Source organism: Stigmatopora argus, chromosome 15 (genome assembly GCF_051989625.1).
Source record: "Stigmatopora argus isolate UIUO_Sarg chromosome 15, RoL_Sarg_1.0, whole genome shotgun sequence".
NCBI lineage: Eukaryota > Metazoa > Chordata > Actinopteri > Syngnathiformes > Syngnathidae > Stigmatopora > Stigmatopora argus.
Window position 1 is genome coordinate 1,371,724 of NC_135401.1, and position 24,375 is coordinate 1,396,098.

Sequence of the window (24,375 nt, forward strand, 5' to 3'; positions counted from 1 at the left end):
CAGAGGCGGGGCGGGAAAAGATCACGGGTCACCTTCAGCATAATGCTCCTCAAATTGGGCACCAGCGATAACTCCTCCGACGGGACCAAAGGACCAGTCGCGGTTGCCGCGGTTACGGCCGACTCAAAGCCATATATAATCGGATCAAAACCATTTTTTAATGGCATTTTATTTCAACTTTTAAAACAAACGGTGTGGTTTTTCTCCAGGTACTCCGGTTTCCGCCCACATCCCGAAAACATGCATGCTAGGCTAATTGAATGCTAAATATTTTCTAGCTACGAGTGAGTGCCAAAACATGCATGCTAGGCTAGGCTAGCTGGTTAAACACTCTAAATTGATGAAACCTAGCTACGATTGGTTGTCCTTTGTCTCCTCGTGCCCCGCGATTGGCTGCCCGCCCATTCAGGGTGTCGCAAGGTTAGGCTCCAGCACCCCCCGCGACCCTTGTGAGGCGTTCAAGTCGTTCAGAAAATGAATGACTTGACGTTTCGGCTGCTATCAAACTAATAACGTAAGTGCATATTTTGCGCCACACGTCGTTTAGAAATGGGATTTTTTTTATTTTTATTGACTGACTTCCCGCGATAAGCATCGCACGATTCCGTCCGTCCTCCGAGGGACATCGGCGCTCTTATCTGGAGCCGGCGCGTGCGGTCAGGGATCGGTTGACCGGCCGGACCTTATCTCCCAGATGCTTGGACACGTTTGCACCGCGTATCCCTTTAAAAGTATTTTGCTGTCTTTTCATGTACGCGCATGAAAAAGACGACATCCCCGAAAGAAGGACAGTCCTCCGGGATGTCCACCCTCAAATAGAATCCCCAATGGAAGCTCCCCATTTGCTAAGTGACAACCCCATTTTGTGCCGTGATGCAATCAATCCGCAGTCAAATTCCCGAAATGACGCTCGGCCGTTTTCATTGGTGGCTATCATCTTTCCATGAACACCTTGCCTGAGTAAATGTGATTATTGGTCCGATTTGTATTGGTCTATCTGGAAGTGTTTGCCAAGCAGATTATTGAGGCGGACCTCATGGTATCTGCGTGGGCCAGGTGCTCGCCGCCACTCGCCGCCACTCGCCGCCACTCGCCGCCACACGCCACTCACATGACGAATCAGAGAGTGAGAGAGACGGCGTCCTTATCTCTTTCCCTCCAGAACCCGCACTGAAGCACCCCCCCTCGTCCCTCCCACCCATAATCATCCCCCTGTCCATTCACATTAGTCCCCATTGTCTGTCTCCGGCACCCCCCTCCCCCCATTCATCTTTATTCATGAAGACAGTTGCGCTCTAAATCAGTCCACTTTTTGATCCGTGTTAAAATTGCTACATTGAAAATTGTGGTGGCAGTCTAGTGGAAAAGTGGTTGGCGTGTCGGCCTCGCAGTCATGAGATCGAGGGTTCGATCCCTGGTTTGGGCCTTCCTGTGTGGAGTTTGAGTGTTTGTGTGTGTGGGTTTTCTTTGGGTACTCCGCTTTCCTCCTACATCCCCAAAACATGCATGCTAGGCTAATTAGATGCTAAATATTCCCTACCTCCAAGTTTGAGTGTTTGTGTGGGTTTTCTCCGGGTACTCCGCTTTCCTCCTACATCCCAAAAACATGCATGCTAGGCTAATTGGATGCTAAATATTTTCTAGCTTCGAGTGAGTGTGTGCGTCGGCCTCGCAGTTTTGAGATCGAGGGTTCGATCCCTGGTTTTGGACTTTCCTGTGTGAGTTTGATTGTTTGTGTGGGTTTTCTTTGGGTACTCCGCTTTCCTCCCACATCCCCAAAAAATGCATGCTAGGCTAATTGGATGCTAAATATTTTCTAGCTTCGAGGGAGTGAATGCGTCGGCCTCGCAGTTCTGAGATCGAGGGTTCGATCCCTGGTTCGGACCTTCCTGTGTGAAGTTTGAATGTTTGTGTGGGTTTTCTCTGGGTACTCTGCTTTCCTCCCACATCCCAAAAATATACATGCTAAGGTCCGGACTTTCCTGTGTGGAGTTTGAATGTTTGTGTGGGTTTTCTCCGTGTACTCTAGTTTCCTCCGATGTCCCAAAAGCCTGCATGCTAGGATAATTCCATGCTAACGTTAAATCAACAATCCATTTAAATTCAGGGAAAGCTTATACTCACTATAGCAAATTATTTGATCATTTTTTGGATCAATTACCTCCTATAAAAAATTCCCATGAATTTAACTCACAACTCACAAAATGTCACAAGATGTCTTCTCTTACATCCGTAAACAAGAACGATGACTAATGTCGTGTGGGAGGGAGGTAGGAGCTTTGTTTCAAGAGGGGAAACGTGGTGCATGCTGGGAAAAAGGCTGCCAGAGGTGCTGGTAAAAACAAGGCAATCAAGTCGGCGAGGGTTCCGCAACGCACCAATGACTCGCGCCCGCCTCGGTAACGCCCCCGCTTCATTAATCATCTCCAGTTTTTTTCCCCCATAAGCGTTATGTTTAGTGCCAAGCTACGGCCCCCGATACCCGGCGGTCTGCTATTGGCCGATGCCGATACTGTACTAATAGTCTGCGTAGTTACTTGACTTTAAGGTCATTGCTAGCATAGCGTTAGCCATCCAATATGTACATTTAATTTCAATACCGTTTATCTTGACAAAGGTCGTGGGGGGTGCTGGAGTCTGTCCCAGTCAATTACAACAGTAGGTGAAGTACATTTATCCCTTGTTTGCCAGCCAATTGCATGTGTAAATATAAATGTAAATATGTGAATATACACTCACACACATATACACATATGTATTTAAATATATATTAAGGGTGATAATGGCCTACTTGGATTACAAGAAGGTTCTGGATTGGAACCGCGTGGGGAAGTGTAAAAATGAGCAAACGTTTCAAAGACAAAGGCATGGATTGGCCACCTTTTTAGCTTTAGTGTTTCCCCGAAACGTCGTGCTCTTTGTGTAACCGCCTCGAGCGCCAAGGGTGGGGGTGCTTGTGCGACCGGCCGGGGAAAATAGTAAGTGATTTGACATGACGGCGGGAAGGCCTATCACTCAGACGCACCCGCGAGCTGCCACTATCCAAGTCCACAATGGACCTCCGGCAGGCATCCCGAGGCTAAGTGGCATTAACCTCTTTCTCTCGAGGGGCCCAGACAAAAGCCCCAGAGGAGCGCTAATAATCACCAAAGGCACGGCTACGCTAAAGCGCCCCCCAAACCCCCCTTCGTCTCGCCACGCGTTGACGCTTCCATTTCATTCTGGTCAATGCGGTGTGGAAAAATAGAGGTCTTTTGGAAAACTTCATGCTACAGACTTTATTGGATTGGATTGGATTGGATAACTTTATTCATCCCGTATTCGGGAAATTTCGTAATTGTTGTTGCTATTAATATTATTATTATTTGTAGTAGTAGTAGTGGTAGTAGTAGTCGTGGTGGTAGTAGTAGTCATGGTGGTAGTAGTAGTCATGGTGGTAGTAGTGGTAGTAGTGGTAGTAGTGGTGGTAGTGGTAGTAGTGGTAGTAGTAGTAGTAGTAGTAGTAGCAGTAGTAATAGTAGTAGTGGTAGTGGTAGTAGTAGTAGTATCAGTAGTAGTGGTAGTAGTAGTATTATCAGTAGTAGTGGTAGTAGTAGTAGTATCAGTAGTAGTATCAGTAGTAGTAGTAGTATCAGTAGTAGTGGTAGTAGTAGTAGTATCAGTAGTAGTATCAGTAGTAGTAGTATCAGTAGTAGTGGTAGTAGTAGTAGTATTATCAGTAGTAGTGGTAATAGTAGTAGTAGTGGTAGTAGTAGTATTAGTAGTAATAGTTTATAAGTGTATTATTATTATTGGTATTATTATATTAATGTTATTGTTATCATTGATATTATTATTATCACTATTTTTGTTATCATTATTATTGTTATTATTATTATTGGTATTATTATTATTTATCATTTTAAATTATTGTTATCATTTATCTTATTATTATTGGTATTAGAATTATTATTATTATTTTCTATTATTTATCTATCAACAACCAACGTTTAGAATTTATTTTTTAAATTCATTTGCGGCTAGAGTTAAAGCGGTCGGTAGGTAAGTGTTTAACGCATCTGTGTCACAGTTATGAAGCCGAGGGTTCGATTCCAGGTGGGTCCTCTTTGTGTGAAGTTTGCATGTTCTCCCTGGGCTTGCGTGGGTTTTCTCTGGGTACTCCGCTTTCCTCCCACATCCCCAAAATATGCATGCTAATTGGATGCTAAATATTCCCTAGCAATGAGTGTGATTGGTTGTTTGTCTCCTTGTGCCCTGCCATGGCTGGCCACCGATTCAGGGTGTCCCCCACCTGGTACCCGTCGTTAGCTGGGATAGGCTCCAGCACCCTCGCGACCGTTTTAAAGATCAGCGATATGAAAAATGACCGTAAGAATAAACTCAATCAAATCATGAACACAATTTCACGAATCCGCATTCCTCATCACTTTGACACCGACAAAATGATGTTGTTGTTCGGGGGGGTGACGTGTCCTCCTCCCCACCTGAGAAGCGTCCCATCATCGGGTGGCGGCGTAGACACGGCATTACCCCCGCCACATCTGATTGGCCCCATTCCGATCTCCTGGCACGAAATCTCTGCTCCCAGCGCACCTCGCCGGCGTCCTTCAAAAATGAGTCTCATGTTTATGATGATTCCGTCCCGCGTGTCATTTAGCGCTCTCCAAATGCAATTACGCCTCGGAGGTAAAGGCCAAGCCATCCGTCAGCCACGCAGGAATACAAATCAGCAAGGAAACGGGGACTCGTCAGGGAAGACCGCCATCGGGTCCGACACGATTATATTTATTAAGGGGCAAAAATATTCTGGATTAAAAATAAATAACAGACTTTAAGGCCACTATTGTGTACTCGTTTTGCCACTTGAACAGCGATAAGGTGATCATTAGTTTAATTGTAATTGTTTGCTGTTTAAAAATAGAATCTGGTGTTCAAAAAGTATTTTTACAAACCTGGGGTCGTCTTATATTCAGCATCGTCTTGTATTCGGGCCAAATTATAATATTCTGGATTTTTAAAAAAAAACAGACTTTAAGGCCACTATTGTGTACTCGTTTTGCCACTTGAACAGCGATAAGGTGATCATTCGTTTAATTGTAATTTTATGCTGTATAAAAATGGGATTTGGTGGTCAAAAAGTATTTTTACAAACCAGGGGGTCGTCTTATATTCAGGATCGTCTTATATTTGGGCCAATACGGGACGAGTTATGCCAACAATAGATGTCCAATCCGAGTTAAGCCATTTGAGGTCACAACAGATTAATGAGACAAAATAAATAAGCAAAAAAATGTCATTCCCATATAAAACATATTTTAGAAGCATTATTTTATTGATTGTGAACCGATTTTGCGCTTTTCTTACACACAGCTTTTTACGTTTCATTTTATTCGTTACCATTTAAATCCCATTTTCCCAACAAAACACAACTCCTTCCCTACATGTAAGATGAAATATACGTACTATTTTTTTAATTTCCAGTGACAAACTAACACGACACGACAACTGGATATCAAATATGGACCTCAAAATATTAAATGAACATCCTCGAAAATAGTGCACGGAAGTCTAGATGTATTCCTACATCCTAATTGTCCCCCAAAAAGCAACAAAAACACACCATTATCCCTAATTCTGTCCTTTTGGAGGTTAAATAACAGTCCTCTCCTCCTTCCTGCATCTGGCCCAGTATCCTCCGGTCACCATGGTAACCATCAGCTGACAAATGGCAAGCGTGGCTCTTCATTAGCTATCAACACAGGCTCAGACGGTGCAGATAATAGCCAATAAGAGGGTGTGTGCATCTATGTGTATATGTGTGTGTGTGTGTGTGTGTTTTTGTGGGGGGGGGGGGGAGTGGGGGCGAATGGGGGTACGGGGATATGGCATTATGTTGGGCAGTAAATGAAAAGCCTCCAGGGAAAGAGCCAAGCTCGCCGTCATGCTCCGGGGAGTTATCGGCTGGCTGGCTTGAGTGTGTGTGTGTGTATATGTGTGTAAATGTGTGTATATGTGTGTGTGTGTGTGTTGTGCTGGTCTCCTTTTCTTCTCGGTATGTGGGAAGATAAGCACGTGTGGAGGTGCACTCATGTAGACGGGTCTGATGGCATATGCACATGAATGCACATCCTGTCCTAAACGTCCATCCCCATCCATCCAAAACAAACAGACTGAAGGACAGCTTGTTCGCAAGAGCCGTTTGTCAGCGTACTTAACTGCAGTTGTGCACCTAAGAGGACCTCATCAAGACTCATGTCTGAGGACCTCATTGACACTAATGTCTTATCTTGTACTTGCACTAAAACTCCATAGGCTGGTAAACACTTTAGTCACTTTTTGTACCTGACTTCTTATGTATGTGACCACTTATTCATGTCGAATACTTATCTATGTTGACTACTACTTATTAGGTTGACTACTTATGTGACCACTAATTCATGTTGACTACTTAGCATGTTGACTACTTATTTTTGTTGACTGCTTGTTTTTGTTGACTGCTTATTTTTGTTGACTGCTTATTTTTGTTGACTGCTTGTTTTTGTTGACTACTTATTTTTGTTGACTACTTATTTATGTTGACTACTTATTTTTGTTGACTACTTATTTATGTTGACTACTTATTTTTGTTGACTACTTATTTATGTTGACTACTTATCTATGCTGACAACTTAATTTATGTTAACCACTTATGTTCACTACATATTTTGGTTGACTGCTTATTTTTGTTGACTACTTATTTTTGTTGACTACTTTTTGTTGACTACTTTTTGTTGACTACTTATTCATGTTGACTACTTATTTTGTTCACTACATATTTTGGTTGACTACTTATTTATGTTGACTACTTATTCATGTTGACTACTTATTTTGTTCACTACATATTTTGGTTGACTACTTATTTATGTTGACTACTTATTATGTTGACTACTTATGTTCACTACATATTTTGGTTGACTACTTATTTATGTTGACTACTTGTTATGTTGACTGCTTACTTATGTGACTACTTATTCATGTTGACTACTTATTATGTTGACAACGTATTTACGTGACCACTTTTTCAAGTTGATTACTTATCTATGTTGACTACTAATTTAAGTTGACTACTAATTTATGTTGACTACTAATTTATGTTGACTACCTATTATGTTAACTACTAATTTATGCTCACTACTTGTTATGTTGACTACTTATGTATTGATGCCATATGTGTGCACTTTATGGTGAATCTTTTAATCTCATGATATAATGCCAATAGAAGCATTCACTCCCATTCCAAATGTAGGTGCGCGTTTGCTAACACTTGCCCTTCATTTCCCTTAAGAAAAACGTGACCCGGCCGTTGACTTCCGCTCCACGTTGCCACTTGCTTTAGCTAGCCAAGACGCCATTGCTCAAACTGCTGAACAAATGGAAATCCAGCAGCACACTGAAATTACTGATGTTATCCGGGCTACCTGTTATTGACCTTCCCCACGCACACACCCGCACGTTTCCCGCCCCAGACTCCCTCCGATGAGTCTTTTCTCTTGTTCTCTCTTATTTTGACCCTCAGATATACTGTTTTTTTTTTGCATTTTTATATTCTGGAGAGCGACTTCCTGTGACAAATGTTTCCAAACAAATCGCTCAAGTACCGACGCATTACGACTCGTACGCACACACTCGGTAAATATTTTCTAGTCACCGACTCCACTTTCCACTTCACCTCTGCTTATGCCGTAAACCTGTAATTGAAAAGCTCCAGGAATTAATGTAATAACGCTAATACGGAGAGATGAAAAAGGATTTGTCAAGTTTAAAGGAAAATGGCTTCAGCAGGAAGTAAAACGACGCAGACTTTACCAACGTTTTGATGCAGCGTTGACAAAAGCGAATCTACAGCAGCTGTGGACTTAAACATTGCTCATCTTGTCATATTTTCATTTTCAGTCACATTTTTCTTGCGTATAGCTGTCATAATATGAGAAAAAAATGCATGTTCGTGTGCTATTTGAGCAAAAACTGATCTTTATGTGCATGTTTGTATGCTAGCGTTAGCTTCCTCCCAATAGAAAATGCCTTTGCATGCGTGTTACTCATTTGAATAACTAAAAAAAACACTTTCTCATTTTTTGTGTGTTTCACACATCTTTCATACAAAATGGGACACTTGGATAATATTTAGAGGGTTTAGTTGGTCTTTTTGTTTTGAGGAATTTAGGAATTTACAAGTCAAAATACTGCTTAATTGACGAAAAATCCAACTTATAAAACCAATTGATTTTGTAAGTAGAGGTACTTCTGTACTTCATATATATATCATGATATCATTTTGTATTATTCCTCCTTCACCCGTGTTTTATTTTTTTATATTTTTTTCCTCATTACAGCGAGGGAAGAGAACGTGGCGACGTTCCGCGGTTCGGAATACTTCTGCTACGACCTGGTCCTGAACCCGATCCAGAGCAGCAGCGACGAGATCACGCTCTCCTTCAAGACGTGGCAACGCAACGGGTTGATTCTCCACACGGGCAAATCGGCCGACTACGTCAACTTGGCGCTGAAGGACGGCGCCGTGTCCCTGGTGATCAACCTGGGCTCCGGGGCCTTCGAGGCCATCGTGGAGCCGGTCAACGGCAAATTCAACGACAACTCCTGGCACGACGTTAAAGTCACGCGCAATCTCCGGCAGGTAAGATGCTCTATCAAAAAAGTGAAAGTACTAGTACACTATATTATTATTATTATTTTTGGACTAGGTGGTATCATCAGATGCCTAAAATACTACTACTACTTTTTTTTAATGAAGCAATCAGGCGTCGGATACCCCATGGCAAACACACTCCATTGTCTGGTAGATATCAATCATTCATTATTGCTCTATTTTGGGGTTTGCTGTGTGCTTTTCCTTGGGCTATTTCTTCTACTTTCTTCATTTTTCCAACCGCTTATCCTCACGGGGGCCGTGGGGGGTGCTGGAGCCTATCCCAGTCGACTACGTCGGATACCCTGAATGGGTGGCAAGCTAATGGCGGGGCATAAGGAGACGAACAAGCATTCATATTTGTGGCCCGGGGCAATTTAGCATCCGATTAGCCTAGCATACATTTTATTTTGGGGTGAAGTACCCGAAGAAAACCCACGCAGGCAAGCCCACGGAGAACATGCAAACTCCACACAGTCAGGAGCCACTGGAGCTCGAACCCTCGAACCCAGAACTGTGAGGCCTACGCTCATAGCTAGGTAATATTTAGCATCCATTTAACCTAGCATGCATGTGGGAGGAAACCGGAATACCCGAAGAAAACCCACGAAACCCCAGGGAGAACATGCCAAACTCTTCACAGTGAGGGCCGACTCAGAATCGAACCCACAACCCCAGAACTGTGAGTCCGACGCCCACACTCCTAGCTACATAATATTTAGCATCCATTTAGCCTAGCGTGCATGTTTTGGGCATGTGGGAGGAAACCGGACTATCCGGAGAGAACCCACGCAAGCCTAGGGAGACTCGTAATCGAACCCTCGACCCCAGAACTGTGAGGCCGACGCCCACACTCCTAACTACGTAATATTTAGCATCCTTTTAGCCTAGCATTCAGTTTTTGGTGAGGTGGGAGGAAACCAGCTATTTAAAGAGAACCCACGCAAGCCTCGGAAGAACATGCAAACTCCCCACAGGAATTTCCAGACCTGGGCTCGAACCCTCGTTCTGCGAACTGCGCGGCCGACGACCCAACCACTCCACCACCGCACCGCTTGGATATTACTAATGACTCTACTCCTCTCCGTCAGGTGACGATATCGGTGGATGGCATTTTAACCACCACGGGTTACACCCAGGAGGACTACACCATGCTGGGCTCTGACGATTTTTTCTACGTTGGCGGAAGCCCCAGCACGGCCGATTTACCCGGATCGCCCGTGAGCAACAACTTTATGGGATGTCTCAAGGAGGTACATACTCTTAATCGTTGTGATTTTTGGGGTGGGCTATTATTACCCAGTAAAACACTACAAGTAGGTTGGAAACTGGTATTTGAAAAGTACAAATTGCACTTTTTTATACGCTTGAATAGAGTTGGTGGCTAGTGCGGTCGATCTGACCTGTTTTAGACGGTCACAGCTCCAACATAACACCCGTGCAGACAGCTAAACACACACTTTGGCGACACACCGTAGCATATGGGCTACAGGGAGAGCAAGGAAGTGGTGCAGTGGCAATGTAATCCCCTTTTGGCCCAATTGTGGCCAGACGGCTCAGGTTGGCTATTCCAGAAAATGCTATCGTCCAACGCAGACGGGCGCTCAGACACGTACGGATTTAATTACAACAGACAACACTGACGTTAAAAAAGAATAATTTTGCCGTTGGCGTTCAACTAGAGAGAAGATGCTTTTAGTCATTTTGGATGATGTGTCAGACCAATCACACTTGGACACATATGTATGTATGTAATTACATTACAAACCGTAAGTTTATTGAAATAATTAGAAGTTTTTATTATCTCTCATGCCCCATTTAGAGTAGTACTTATCTAAACATCCCTCAAAATTGTTCATGTTTTTGCATTGCAGCCATTTCCTAAAATTCGACAAATTAATTTTTCTCTTAATAGTTTCCACTAGAACTGAATTGGGAATCTGCAATAAACTGAATTTGATACATAAGTATTTGGACCCTAAAGTCATTTCTGGGTTAAGTTATTGTACTTGGATTGGAAAAAAATAGCTCATGTTAAAAACGGAATCTACTATGCTATGTTATACTATACTCTATACTATACTATACTCTATACTATACTATACTATACTATACTATACTATACTATACTATACTATACTATACTATACTATACTATACTATACTATACTATACTATACTCTACTCTACTCTACTCTACTCTACTCTACTCTACTCTACTCTACTCTACTCTACTCTACTCTACTCTACTCTACTCTACTCTACTCTACTCTACTCTACTCTACTCTACTCTACTCTACTCTACTCTACTCTACTCTACTCTACTCTACTCTACTCTACTCTACTCTACTCTACTCTACTCTACTCTACTCTACTCTACTCTACTCTACTCTACTCTACTCTACTCTACTCTACTCTACTCTACTCTACTCTACTCTACTCTACTCTACTCTACTCTACTCTACTCTACTCTACTCTACTCTACTCTACTCTACTCTACTCTACTCTACTCTACTCTACTCTACTCTACTCTACTCTACTCTACTCTACTCTACTCTACTCTACTCTACTCTACTCTACTCTACTCTACTCTACTCTACTCTACTCTACTCTACTCTACTCTACTCTACTCTACTCTACTCTACTCTACTCTACTCTACTCTACTCTACTCTACTCTACTCTACTCTACTCTACTCTACTCTACTCTACTCTACTCTACTCTACTCTACTCTACTCTACTCTACTCTACTCTACTCTACTCTACTCTACTCTACTCTACTCTACTCTACTCTACTCTACTCTACTCTACTCTACTCTACTCTACTCTACTCTACTCTACTCTACTCTACTCTACTCTACTCTACTCTACTCTACTCTACACTACACTACACTACACTACACTACACTACACTACACTACACTACACTACACTACACTACACTACACTACACTACACTACACTACACTACACTACACTACACTACACTACACTACACTACACTACACTACACTACACTACACTACACTACACTACACTACACTACACTACACTACACTACACTACACTACACTACACTACACTACACTACACTACACTACACTACACTACACTACACTACACTACACTACACTACACTACACTACACTACACTACACTACACTACACTACACTACACTACACTACACTACACTACACTACACTACACTACACTACACTACACTACACTACACTACACTACACTACACTACACTACACTACACTACACTACACTACACTACACTACACTACACTACACTACACTACACTACACTACACTACACTACACTACACTACACTACACTACACTACACTACACTACACTACACTACACTACACTACACTACACTACACTACACTACACTACACTACACTACACTACACTACACTACACTACACTACACTACACTACACTACACTACACTACACTACACTACACTACACTACACTACACTACACTACACTACACTACACTCTACTCTACTCTACTCTACTCTACTCTACTCTACTCTACTCTACTCTACTCTACTCTACTCTACTCTACTCTACTCTACTCTACTCTACTCTACTCTACTCTACTCTACACTATACTATACTCTATACTATACTATACCCCTATACTATACTATACTATACTATACTATACTATACTATACTATACTATACTATACTATACTATACTATACTATACTATACTATACTATACTATACTATACTATACTATACTATACTCTATACTATACTCTATACTATACTATACTATACTATACTATACTATACTATACTATACTATACTATACTATACTATACTCTATACTATACTATACTATACTATACTATACTATACTATACTATACTATACTATACTATACTATACTATACTATACTATACTATACTATACTATACTATACTATACTATACTATACTATACTATACTATACTATACTATACTATACTATACTATACTATACTATACTATACTATACTATACTATACTATACTATACTATACTATACTATACTATACTATACTATACTATACTATACTATACTATACTATACTATACTATACTATACTATACTATACTATACTATACTATACTATACTATACTATACTATACTATACTATACTATACTATACTATACTATACTATACTATACTATACTATACTATACTATACTATACTATACTATACTATACTATACTATACTATACTATACTATACTATACCCTATACTATACTATACCCTATACTATACTATACTATACTATACACTATACTATACTATACTATACACTATACTATACTATACACTCTACTATACTATACACTCTACTCTACTATATACTCTACTCTACTCTATGAGATAAAATAAAGTTCTAATCTAATGTAATCTAATATACTCATAACTTGAAAGTTTAAATGTCTTCGAAATACTACATTTCATATCAAAATATGAACTTTTCCGACCATACATGATTCAAAACATATTAAAAACCACATCGTTTATTTATATAAGGATCAGTTGCCGTTGTGCTTGTTGTTTGACGATGCGAAAGACTGGAAAAACTGGATCAAAAATGATTCCACCACATGGAACATAAGCTTCCTGCAACTTCAATCTTTTCTCTTTTTTAAATGTGTATTTTTAAACTATTTAATAATGACCCTGAAAGCCACAGCAGTAAAATACAGTTAACACCGATAGAATCCGTGGCGTGAACCTTTACGATCTCACGCCATCTTCCCTGGAAGAAGGGGGTACCGAGTGGACTTCCCCCCCCCCCCGCACATGGCTCCCTCTCATCTCGTACCCCAACTATTACGGGGCTAATTTGCCTGCTCACGACGCTCTTGTCCCGGCCATCTAGAGTGGCATTATGGCAAAATGTTTTGTTACCATGGCAGCCCATCGTGGTTGCCCTAGGTAGCCCATGTAGCTGACTGGCCCGTGATTATTATGCCTTTCATAAGCCGGCAATTACAGAGAAAGCCTACATCTCAGAGTCTACAAAATGCATAATGGTCTACAATAACACATAATTGCTGTAATTGTCACTACTCCCGGTACCCCCGACCACCCACCCCCAGTTCTCCCACTCCATCTCACCCTTCTGCCTCTCACGTGGAGTCCCTTTCCCTTTACTTGGCGAGCAGACGGCGATACCCAAGCGTTGAAACCAGACAAAACGTTAACTTCTGATCTCGCCGTGGTTAACTTAACTTATCTTTCATATTTTAATCATCCGTGCGTACGTGCCGTTATGAATCAGGTGAAATTAAACCAATTGTGCTGGAGGCAAAAATGACCTGGTGATGTTTGGGGGAATATCTTTGTGATGAAAAATGGTTAGAATTTTAAAATAAAATGTTTTGACACCCCACACCAGATTTTGAATTTACCTCATATACATCTTCATTTAATATTGTTATTGTTTTACCTAGCAACAAATTAGTCTAGTATATAATGAGATAACAAGAGCTAGCTAACTAAGATAGCATTGTTTTACCACACCAGATTTTAATTTACATCGTATACATTTAGTTTTACAACTCTAAACTTCCTCAAGTGGGTAAAAATGTTGTATTAATCCAACTTTCATTGTTAATGTTTTACTTTGCAACAAATTAGCCTGCTATATAATAGGATAACACGAGCTAGCATAAATTAGCATAAATTACGTACTAAAATGCTATATAAATCCAATGGTAGTGTGCAAAAAAGTATCTTCATATTATATTGCCATTGTTATTGTTTTACCTCGCAACAAATTAGCCTGCTATATGATGAAATAACCCGAGCTAGCTAACTAAGATAGCATAAAATACATTGTTTTGCAGGTGCCATTCAGCATTTTTAGATCAAATATTTTGACCAAAAAATAATAATAATAATTTTAGCCTACTTCATTAAAAATAGCTACAAAAAAGCTATGAACATTCATGCCAATAAATACAAAAAATGAACTGGACGCGTATCACCGTCAATGGAAGCTAATGACTTTAATACTGCAAACTAATTATGTTCAAACAACAGCAATAGAAACTGCAGCAGGGCCAGGTGATATTGATTAATGCGAGAAGAGAGATGATAGTGGAAGAAGGAAACAAAAAAAGAGAGAAAGAATGACGACAAATAGAGTCTAAAGGGGGGTTGAAATACAATTTCCTATCTTCTTCCAAAGGATGAATTTGTCCACTGTCTAATCTGATGCCGGACTATTGATCATCTCCGACCCTCTCGCCATCCATTTAGACACAATCCTGCCCACAAAAATACATGAATATAAACCAGGAGAATACACCGAGTGTTTGTTTTTGGTTTTTTTTAAGGGTTTTTTTGTATGCCTGTGACCAAAATATACCCAGACAGAAGGAGTTGCTCTGCCTGGAGAATTAGAGGTGAAAAAAAAGCCCTTCAATTTTCCAGTTGAGCTGATTTCAATTTGCACACACACACACACACACACATATCCACACACACACACACACACACTCCGTCCTTCCCATTGTTATTGACAGCATTTAGAACTGCTGTGATAAGAGATTGGCTACTTAATGTTTTCAATCCTTTGTTTTGCTCCGTTCGCTGGACGACGGCTCGTACACGAGATCCCGGGAATTTTCATCTGCAACAGAATGAGACTCGTTTTTATCATTTTTTGACATCCTTCCATATTACACATTCAAAAATATTGGCGCTTTTGTCCCCCCAAAAAACCCTGGGGTACTTAAATTGCAGCAATTACACTGCTAAGTCGATGGAGAGATCAAATAGGGGGCAGAGACAAAAATCCAAAGATGTTCTTATCCTACCCAATCGAAGAAGTATATCATTTAGCAACGATACTCGTATCGGTGTAGATATAAAGCGCTAAAATGACGTCTTCAGCATCAGAGTATTAAAAAAAAATACTGTTCTTTTGAAGATTTAGTTCCCAAACGCTAGTTGACCCACCTAAGATGGCCGTCAGCTAGATAAAAACTTCTATTTAAAAAGATGTAAGATGATAAATGGCCAGTCGTGGGGTGTCCAATCATCCTCATGTTGTGAATTCTAATGAGTTTCAGGCTGCCGGCATAACGGATTCCAATCGGATTTGTCCTTAAATGCGACCGTTCACGCTATTTTTAGCGTGTGTCAAAAAATCTGATAGACCGGGTAAGAGGGGTCGCTACGGCAACAAAGAAACTGTGAGTGTCGAGCATGGGTTTTCTGCAGGTGCATGTTTTTACAAAAACATGCTAGGTTAGGCTAGCTGGTTGAACACTCTAAATTCCCCCTTAGCTATGATTGGTTGTCCATCTTGTTGTCCCATGCGATTGGTCGGCCTCCAATTAGAGGAGTCCGTAGTCAGATGGGATAGGCTCCGGCACTCCCAGGGACCCTTGTGAGGATAAGCGGTTCACAAAATGAATGAATAGCCATCGTGGGACAAAATAATTTGAATTTCTTTGTGTTTTTTTAAAGGTACAGTAATCCCTTGATTAGCGTGGCTTCGCTACATCGCGTTTTTTTATCAAAGGGATTTTTTTAATTACATTTTTATTTCAGCATTGAAGTAAAAAAAAAAAAAGTATATATTATTGTCATTTATTTATTTTTTAAAGGTACAGTAATCCCTCAATTAGCGCGGCTTCACTACATCGCATTTTTTTGTAAGGGAATTTTTTTTGTTAATTACATTTTTTTTCAGCACAGAAGTTTATATATACACACACACATATATATATATTGTTATTTATTCATTTTTTAAAGGTACGTAATCCCTCGATTAGCGCGGCTTCACTACATCGCGTTTTTTTTCTAAGGGATTTTTTTTTTCATTACATTTTTACTTCAGCACTGAAGTTAAAAAAAATATATATATATGTATATATTATTGTTATTTATTTATTTTTTAAATAGGGGTGACCCTACTTTGCGTTTTTTCGTTCATCTCGGCCACGTCTGGTCTACATTAATCGCGATAATCGAGGGATGACTGTATTTGTACTTTCCTGAACAGGTGGTGTACAAAAACAACGACATCCGCCTGGAGTTGTCCCGACTGGCCCGCATCGTCGACCCGAAGATGAAGATCAAGGGCGACGTGTCCTACAAGTGCGAAAACGTGGCCACCCTGGACCCCATTTCTTTCGAGACCCCCGAGGCCTACATCAGCTTGCCCAAGTGGAACACCAAGCGAATGGGCTCCATCTCCTTTGATTTCCGCACCACGGAACCCAACGGCCTCATCCTCTTCACCCACGGCAAACCTCAAGAGCGCAAAGATGCGGCACGGAGCCAGAAGAACACCAAGGTGGGTGGAGCCGGTCGGTGCTCGATGGGGTCAGAGTCGGGGATGGGTGCGCTGGATTACCGTAATCTTCAAATGAGATTAAATGAGATCAATGAGAGTGGAAATAGGGATGACTTTGAAATATCTTCTTCCAGGTGGATTTCTTTGCGGTTGAACTATTGGATGGAAGTTTGTACCTGCTGTTGGACATGGGCTCGGGGACCATCAAGGTCAAGGCCACTCAAACCAAGGTCAACGACGGCGCCTGGTATCACGTGGACATCCAAAGAGACGGACGCTCAGGTGGGTTTTGTTAAAAAGTTTCTTAAGTAACATTAAAATGACCCCAAAACCGAAAAGTCCCCCAAAATCAATAGGAAATGATCCAAAATGTACCGTAAGTCCCCTAAGATGGAAAAGAAAAATGAAGGTCAAATTTATTTTGAATGGGAGGTGCCAATGAATGAATCATTTAAAAATACGTTGGGAAATAATCTAGTTATGTTTAGTTACTATAACATCAAGTAGTTCCCTGGGATAGACGTCAAATAGGATATCTGAAAATTACAGCCAACCATGACGTTCGTTCATAGGCCCCTCCCACTCAATAGGATTGGACGTCAACAGTGCTCATTTCTGAAATATCGTTATTTTTCATTGATATGCTTCCTTGGCGTCAGTGGTCTAAATTCTAATTGGCTCTTTTAAAGCTTTTTACAGCCAACCATGACGTTTGTTCATAGGCCCCTCCCACTCAAAATGGCGGCAAGTCAATTCACTTTTGGGGCCAAAAAGAAACACTAAAAGTGACCTAATGGGCATGAACGTGGCCCGCCAATCAAACAAAGTCAGACGCAATATCTGAATTTTTTTGTCTATCCTTTGACCTTTGACCCGTCCTAAAATGGAGGCCCTCTCCTCGCCACAGGCACCATCTCCGTGAACAGCAGGAGGACGCCATTCACGGCCAGCGGCGAGAGCGAAATCCTGGACCTGGAAGGCGACATGTACCTGGGGGGGCTCCCCGCCGACCGCGCCAACCTGATCTTGCCCACCGAACTGTGGACGGCCATGTTGAATTACGGCTACGTGGGCTGCGTCCGCGACCTCTTCATCGACGGGCAGAGCAAAGACATCCGGCAGATCGCCAAGGCGCAAAACGCCACCGGGATCAAGCCCTCGTGCAACAAGCAGCCGGGCAAGCATTGCGAGAGTTACCCGTGCAAGAACCGGGGCGCCTGCAAGGAAGGCTGGAACCGCTTCATCTGCGACTGCACCGGAACCGGTTTTTTGTCCCGCACCTGCGAGAGAGGTAAAACCCACACAAAATTTACGACACTGCGGTTTTCTCATCATTTTTTTCAGAGCTGCCAAATGTCCAAAATCATATTCAAGAGAATTTTACGATTTCGGAAGCCATTTTAAAGGTGGCATTTACAAAAATATAACTGAATATTGTCTCATTTGATCATGTTTTTCAAGTAGTTTCCTTTTTTTCAATAGTTAATTCTTGCAAAGAAATCCAAAACACGAAAAGAAAAACAATTATTACTCACATTTTGGTTTTAGCTAACACACAGCTAACATGTCTGAAAGGAAGTGAGCGCACGACTTTCAAAATAATGGACAATGTGCAAAAATGCTAAATATTTTACGTTGTGTTTTGAAATGAATCGTTACGGTAAGTTAAAATGGGCAACCAAAAAACTAAACTTTTGACTTTTTTTTTCATTTAAATTGCAAAAAAAAAAAAAGCATAAATATGCCTGTCCGGTGGTAAAGTGGTTAGCGCATTGGGCCCACAGCTTTGAGATCGAGGGTTTGATTCCAGGTGGGTCCTCACTGCGTGTTCTCCCAGGATTATGTGGGTTTTCTCCAGGTACTCCGGTTTCCTCCCACATCCCCAAAACACGCATGCTAGGCTAATTAAATGCTAAATTGCGTCTAGCTAAGAGTGTGATTGGTCGTTTGTCTGCTTGTCCCTTGCGATTGGCTGTCCACAAATTCAGGGCGTCCCCGCCTGGTGCCTGTAGTTAGCTGGGACAGGCTCTAGCACCCCCCGCCAGTACGGAAAATGAATGTATGATTGTGCAAACCTGATAGTTAGCATGCTAGCATTGTACATGTATCTGTTCCCGCACATTGCACATTATTGCTGATCATTTGCTTTCAAGGTTTGCATGGAGTTGATTAAAAAAAGATCAGGGTTGGAAACTAATTAACTTCCCCCACCGCCACAAATTATTCCATTTTTTTCAATTTTGCATAAGAAATAATAGCTTGAGCAGTCTATCGCGTCTTAAATCTGACCATTTTTTTCTTTCTTTATCTCATGGTCTCTAATTAAGTTCCGTTTCTCATTCGCACTCTTTAAAAAGACACAAATAAATGGGCGGATCTGATATTCAGATTATACAAATATGACTTTTGCAGGACATGAAATATTGTATTGTACTCATAATTACACTTCCCGTCGTTGACATTTTAACGGACAATGCTAAAGATGCTCATCCATAATGTCACATCTTATCTTCTATTTTCCTCTATTTTATAAATAACCTCATTTGTTTTGGGAGAATATTGATGAGGAATCTGGATTTATGAACACGGTTTTTAATGGCTGATGACTTTTGGTGCATTTATTGACTTTGTCTTGCTGAGAAAAATCTCTGATGCGAGGAGGATTCCCACCAAAGGGCCATCTGTCTCTTGGTACACCTCATAGGGTTCCTCAATCCCGATTGTCACCGTCCCCCACTTCCTGGCTTCAACCCAATGCAAGCACTTCATTAAAAAAATAAAATTAAAAAAACTGCAGTAATACAGTTTGACCGTCAGTGGGCGCTGTGACCTCACTGAACGCTTTCAATGAGAAGCCTCTCCTCCTAGTTAAGTACCTGATTGATAAATAAAACTACACGATAGACGTCAAATCTATTCCAACCGGGATATCTGGCATTGTTAGACGTCTATCAACGTCAATGGCAACAATGCTAATTTTTTTTTTTCCTTTGTGGACAGTGAGCGGTTAGCGCGTTAGCCTCGCAGTTCTTGGGTCGTGGGTTCAATCCCAGGTCGGTCCTCACCCTGTGGAGTTTGCCTGTTCTCCCTGGGCTTGTGTGGGTTTTCTCCAGGTACTCTGGTTTCTCCCCACATGCTAAATTGCTCCTTGCCTCGAGTGTGATTGGTCATTTGGGTCATCGTGCCTTCCGATTGGCTGGCCAAGGATTCGAGGTGTTGGCTGGGATAGGCTCCGGCACCCCCTGCGACCTTTCAGAAAATGAGTGAATGAATGTTTCCTTATTTTCATTGGTTTGAATTTAGTTATGGCGTGGCATTGTAAAAAAAAAAAGCTTTTTCAAGGGAAATGTGGTTCTAATTTGTCATTTAAAAATGCCCAAAACTCATTTTTAACCGGTGTACGAACTAATATTTGGAGCGGAATGGTCCACCTTGTGTTTCAGAGGCGTCCATCCTGTCTTACGACGGGAGCATGTACATGAAAGTGGTGATGCCCAGCGTCATGCACACGGAGGCAGAGGACGTGTCGCTGCGTTTCCGCTCGCAGAGGGCCTACGGCCTCCTCATGGCCACCACGTCGCGAGACTCGGCCGACACGCTCCGGCTGGAGTTGGACGGAGGCCGCGTCAAGCTGACGGTCAACCTAGGTATCGTAGGCGCCCTCTTCGCTTCGTCCGTGTCCACGTCAAACCTCCCTCCCTCCCTCCGCTCTCTTCCATGAGGTGCTTTGCCATTCGCTCACTGCTAATCTTTCCTCTCTCTCTTTTTTTTGTTGGGTCATCGGATGCCACTTTTTCCGTCTTGGAGACGGCCAATTTCGTCATTTGCACGAGTCGGGCAAGCTAGCTAAGCTAGCTCATATTTTCACGAGATCACGGCAGTGGGACCTCAAAAGCGGAAGGTTACGAGGCGGGAATCGAACCGCGGTTTCTTGAATTGAATTTATTTGAATTGAATTGAAGTATAATGAGATTTAAAGCTTCACCATGAAGTGCAGAAATAAATAATAATAGTAATAAAAAACACATTTTTAATTAAAAAATATGTATATATATAAATAGTAATGATGATTATGATGAGGAGGATGAGGATGATAATAATAATAATAATAATAATGATAATGATGATAATGATGATAATGATGATAATGATGATAATGATGATAATGATAATGATGATAATGATAATGATCAATAAATAATCATTAATTAATCAATAAACAATCAATAAATAATCAATAAATAATCAATAAATAATCAATAAATAATCAGTAAATACTAAATACATAAATAGCTTACTCTGCCCATCTTTGCCAAACTACAAAATATGCTGCTTTTATCTAAAGTTCTGAGTTAAATGACATGTTACTCTTATCCGCTTCATTTGCACGTTATCACAATTTTTTGAGGTCCCACTGTACACATAACAATATATTTATTCAACTCTATTTCACAGCATTTCATTCCCGTCCAACGTTCAGAAAATAACCAACCCCGTCACCCTCTTTGCTCATCTTCCGAGGAAGTCGCAGCACCGAAAGCTCACCATGACAAATTTCCCCAACGACCCATCCAAAATGGCCGCCCCCGAGCCCGTCTATCCAAATTCCCCCAACGGCGAAAGTGCTGCGGCTTTCTCCTCAAAACCATCCTTCCCTCTCACATTCCTTCTACAAACCCACCTCATCATTTCCCGCGTAAAACCCGCTTTTATTTCCCTTTTGGCTCAATGTCGCAATCAAGCCCATTTCCCATCGTGCTTTGTCAAAAAAGATGGTATTCACCCCTTCAAAGGCCTTAAGCCTGCGGCCCGTCAGGCGAACAGCCCGAGAACAGAGCCCAGCAAAACCTGCAGTCGGCTGCGACACCCCACCCCCCGCGACCCGGTTTTTTTTTTACCCAGTCAAAAACAACATTAACCACACAAAGCACATTCCCGCCTACCCAAAATGGCGTCCCAAGGTTCACATCTCCGTTCCACGCCTCGCCTTTAACGCCGGATCCTGTCGTTTTCCCGCTTTCGCAATCATTCCCACGCGCACCGACACACACACACCCACACATTACCCACACATTACCCACGAATATATCCATTTTTTTTTATCCCAAGCGTATTTGCGTTCCGCTGCCTCTGCACGGTGCTGGTGCCGACTGGATCGCGGCTGTTTGCTCCCACTTTTCTGTTGCGGTTGACGGCACATGAAAACATCAGCCGCATGGTGACCAATCCCGAAAAAAAAAGAAAAAAAAAACATAATAATAATAATAAATAGCATCCATAAGGCTATTGACTGACGTACATTCTCTTTTTCAATTTCAAATCCGTTTAAATAGCATCCAAAAGGCTATTGACAATTTTCAATTTCAAATTGGAGGGATTTCCATTGATTTCCAAATGGAATTCAATTTTACGGGGTTGGAAATCCAACACGGCTGGTGCAAAAGTGGCCATTTTACTGGTTTAGTTAGGGGTTATTTAAAGATAAGCACAAAAGACATAGTGTTGTTTTTATGGGGGAAGGGGAGGATTTGATTTTGGACAGGGGTGGGTGGCGGTGTGGATATATTTGAAGTATGGAGGGATTAAAATGGCCGTCTTTCTACATGTGTACGTCCCCGGAAGGGTGGAACTTTTGTTTTTGGATGTCTGCAGCTATAACCTTGAAGGATGCAATTTCATCTGTCATTTATTCTTCCCCATCTAGACTGTATCAGGATAAACTGTAACTCCAGTAAGTTGCCACTCAAGTTTCATTTTTGCTTTTCTTTTAAATATGTTGTTGATGATGATGATGAGGATGATGAAGATTTGTTGATGACAAACTTGATTTTTTTTCCTCTTTTGCACCATCTTCCACTTTCTTATTAAGGGGATATATTTTGCGTATTTTTATTATTAATACTGTCCTAATGATATGTTCGTCTATTTTTATGGAAGATTTAAAAAAAAAAAAAAAAAAGCATGCTTTTGTTGCCATACTCAAATGTATCCAGTTTTTTTGCTTCTGCTAAATATTAGTTTTGGGTTAATTTTTTTTTTTTATTAATACTGGACCAATACTCGGTTTTTAGTATAAAAAAAAAAGAATAGTAAATTATTGTAGATTAATTTTATAATATATGTATTTTACTGGATTGTTAAGTACCGTATCGGCCCGACTATAAGACGAGGTTTTTTTTGCATTGAAATAAGGTCCTCTTATATTAGAAAAAAATACAAAAAAAAAAATTGACTCCCATAATATATCCCTTTATAAGCAGAATGTGGAAGATGAGTTGTGAAAGTCAATTTAAAAGAGTATAATCACTTTGAATATTTTCATTTTAAATGAACACAGCAGCGCAGTAAAATAGATGTCTTTAACAATTAGCTTCATAAGCTAATTGAAATTAGCGAATGCAGGGGTGTCAAACTCAGATCTCATGTGGGCCGGTTCATTTTATTTTCGGCCTAAAAGGTTCACTTAATCGCCGCCATTGACGGCACTAAACGTCCAATCCATTTTGACTGGGAGGGGCCAATCATTTGCCCCTCCCGGTCAAAATGGATTGGACGTCTAGCACCGTCAATAGCGTTGAAAGATGAGCATCCATGGCCAGTTTAAGTGAATTGGACATTTATCATTGTCAATAGCAGGCAATGAGTTAACTTGTTGTTTTGTGACTTCCATTTTAGGGGAATTACGGTACATTTTGAATCATTTCTAACTGATTTTGAGGGACTTTTGTCACTTCCTGTCGTTTTTTGGCGTATTTCAAGGCTCCTTATTAAATCAGAGACACTGTTTTGACCACGGGGGCGAATGAGCCAAAGTGATTGCGGATAGTAAAATGGAGAAACGTGCAGTTGACTCACAAACTTTTGGTTTTGTCCCAAAAAAATGAAAGCATTTAAGAACCATCCCGCGGACCACTTCCTGCCCGCCAACCACACCTTTGACACCCCTGATCTAGACGTTCTTTCACATTTAATCCAGACGGAAAAAAACACGCAAAGCCAATATAATCGTAGATCATACGAATGTAGCCGCAAGCTAACGGTAGCGATCTTTGTTGTCATTTTGCACTGGTTGAATGAACCAAGCCTTTGTTTTTCCCCCCAAAACGAGTCGATTGGACCCCAAAATCTAAACGTTGGGTCACGTTAGCGGGAAAGCAAAGGATTGGTCGAAAGGATGAGGATGTCTTTAACTTTGTGATTGTTCTCAGGCAAAGGACCGGAGATGCTGTATGCCGGGCAAAAGCTCAATGATAATGAATGGCATACGGTGCGTGTGGTGCGTCGCGGCAAAACCTACAAGCTAATGGTTGACGATGATGTAGCAGAAGGTACTAAACTCGCTTTA

At 41.2% G+C, this 24,375-nt stretch overlaps 1 protein-coding gene across 4 annotated transcripts in view; it reads left to right on the forward strand.

The window, feature by feature from the left end:
* Positions 1 to 24,375, forward strand: part of nrxn3a (neurexin 3a) — a 63,112-nt gene that overhangs the window by 16,126 nt on the left and 22,611 nt on the right. For 3 of the 4 annotated variants that reach the window (XM_077621239.1, XM_077621240.1, XM_077621242.1), the window contains 8 exons: positions 8,373 to 8,674; positions 9,778 to 9,939; positions 16,737 to 17,030; positions 17,165 to 17,312; positions 17,938 to 18,321; positions 20,474 to 20,677; positions 22,735 to 22,761; positions 24,239 to 24,358. In XM_077621239.1, the coding sequence (XP_077477365.1) occupies positions 8,373 to 8,674; positions 9,778 to 9,939; positions 16,737 to 17,030; positions 17,165 to 17,312; positions 17,938 to 18,321; positions 20,474 to 20,677; positions 22,735 to 22,761; positions 24,239 to 24,358 (1,641 nt within the window). The remainder of the gene's footprint in view (positions 1 to 8,372; positions 8,675 to 9,777; positions 9,940 to 16,736; positions 17,031 to 17,164; positions 17,313 to 17,937; positions 18,322 to 20,473; positions 20,678 to 22,734; positions 22,762 to 24,238; positions 24,359 to 24,375) is intronic. The other variant, XM_077621243.1, reaches the window with a different exon arrangement.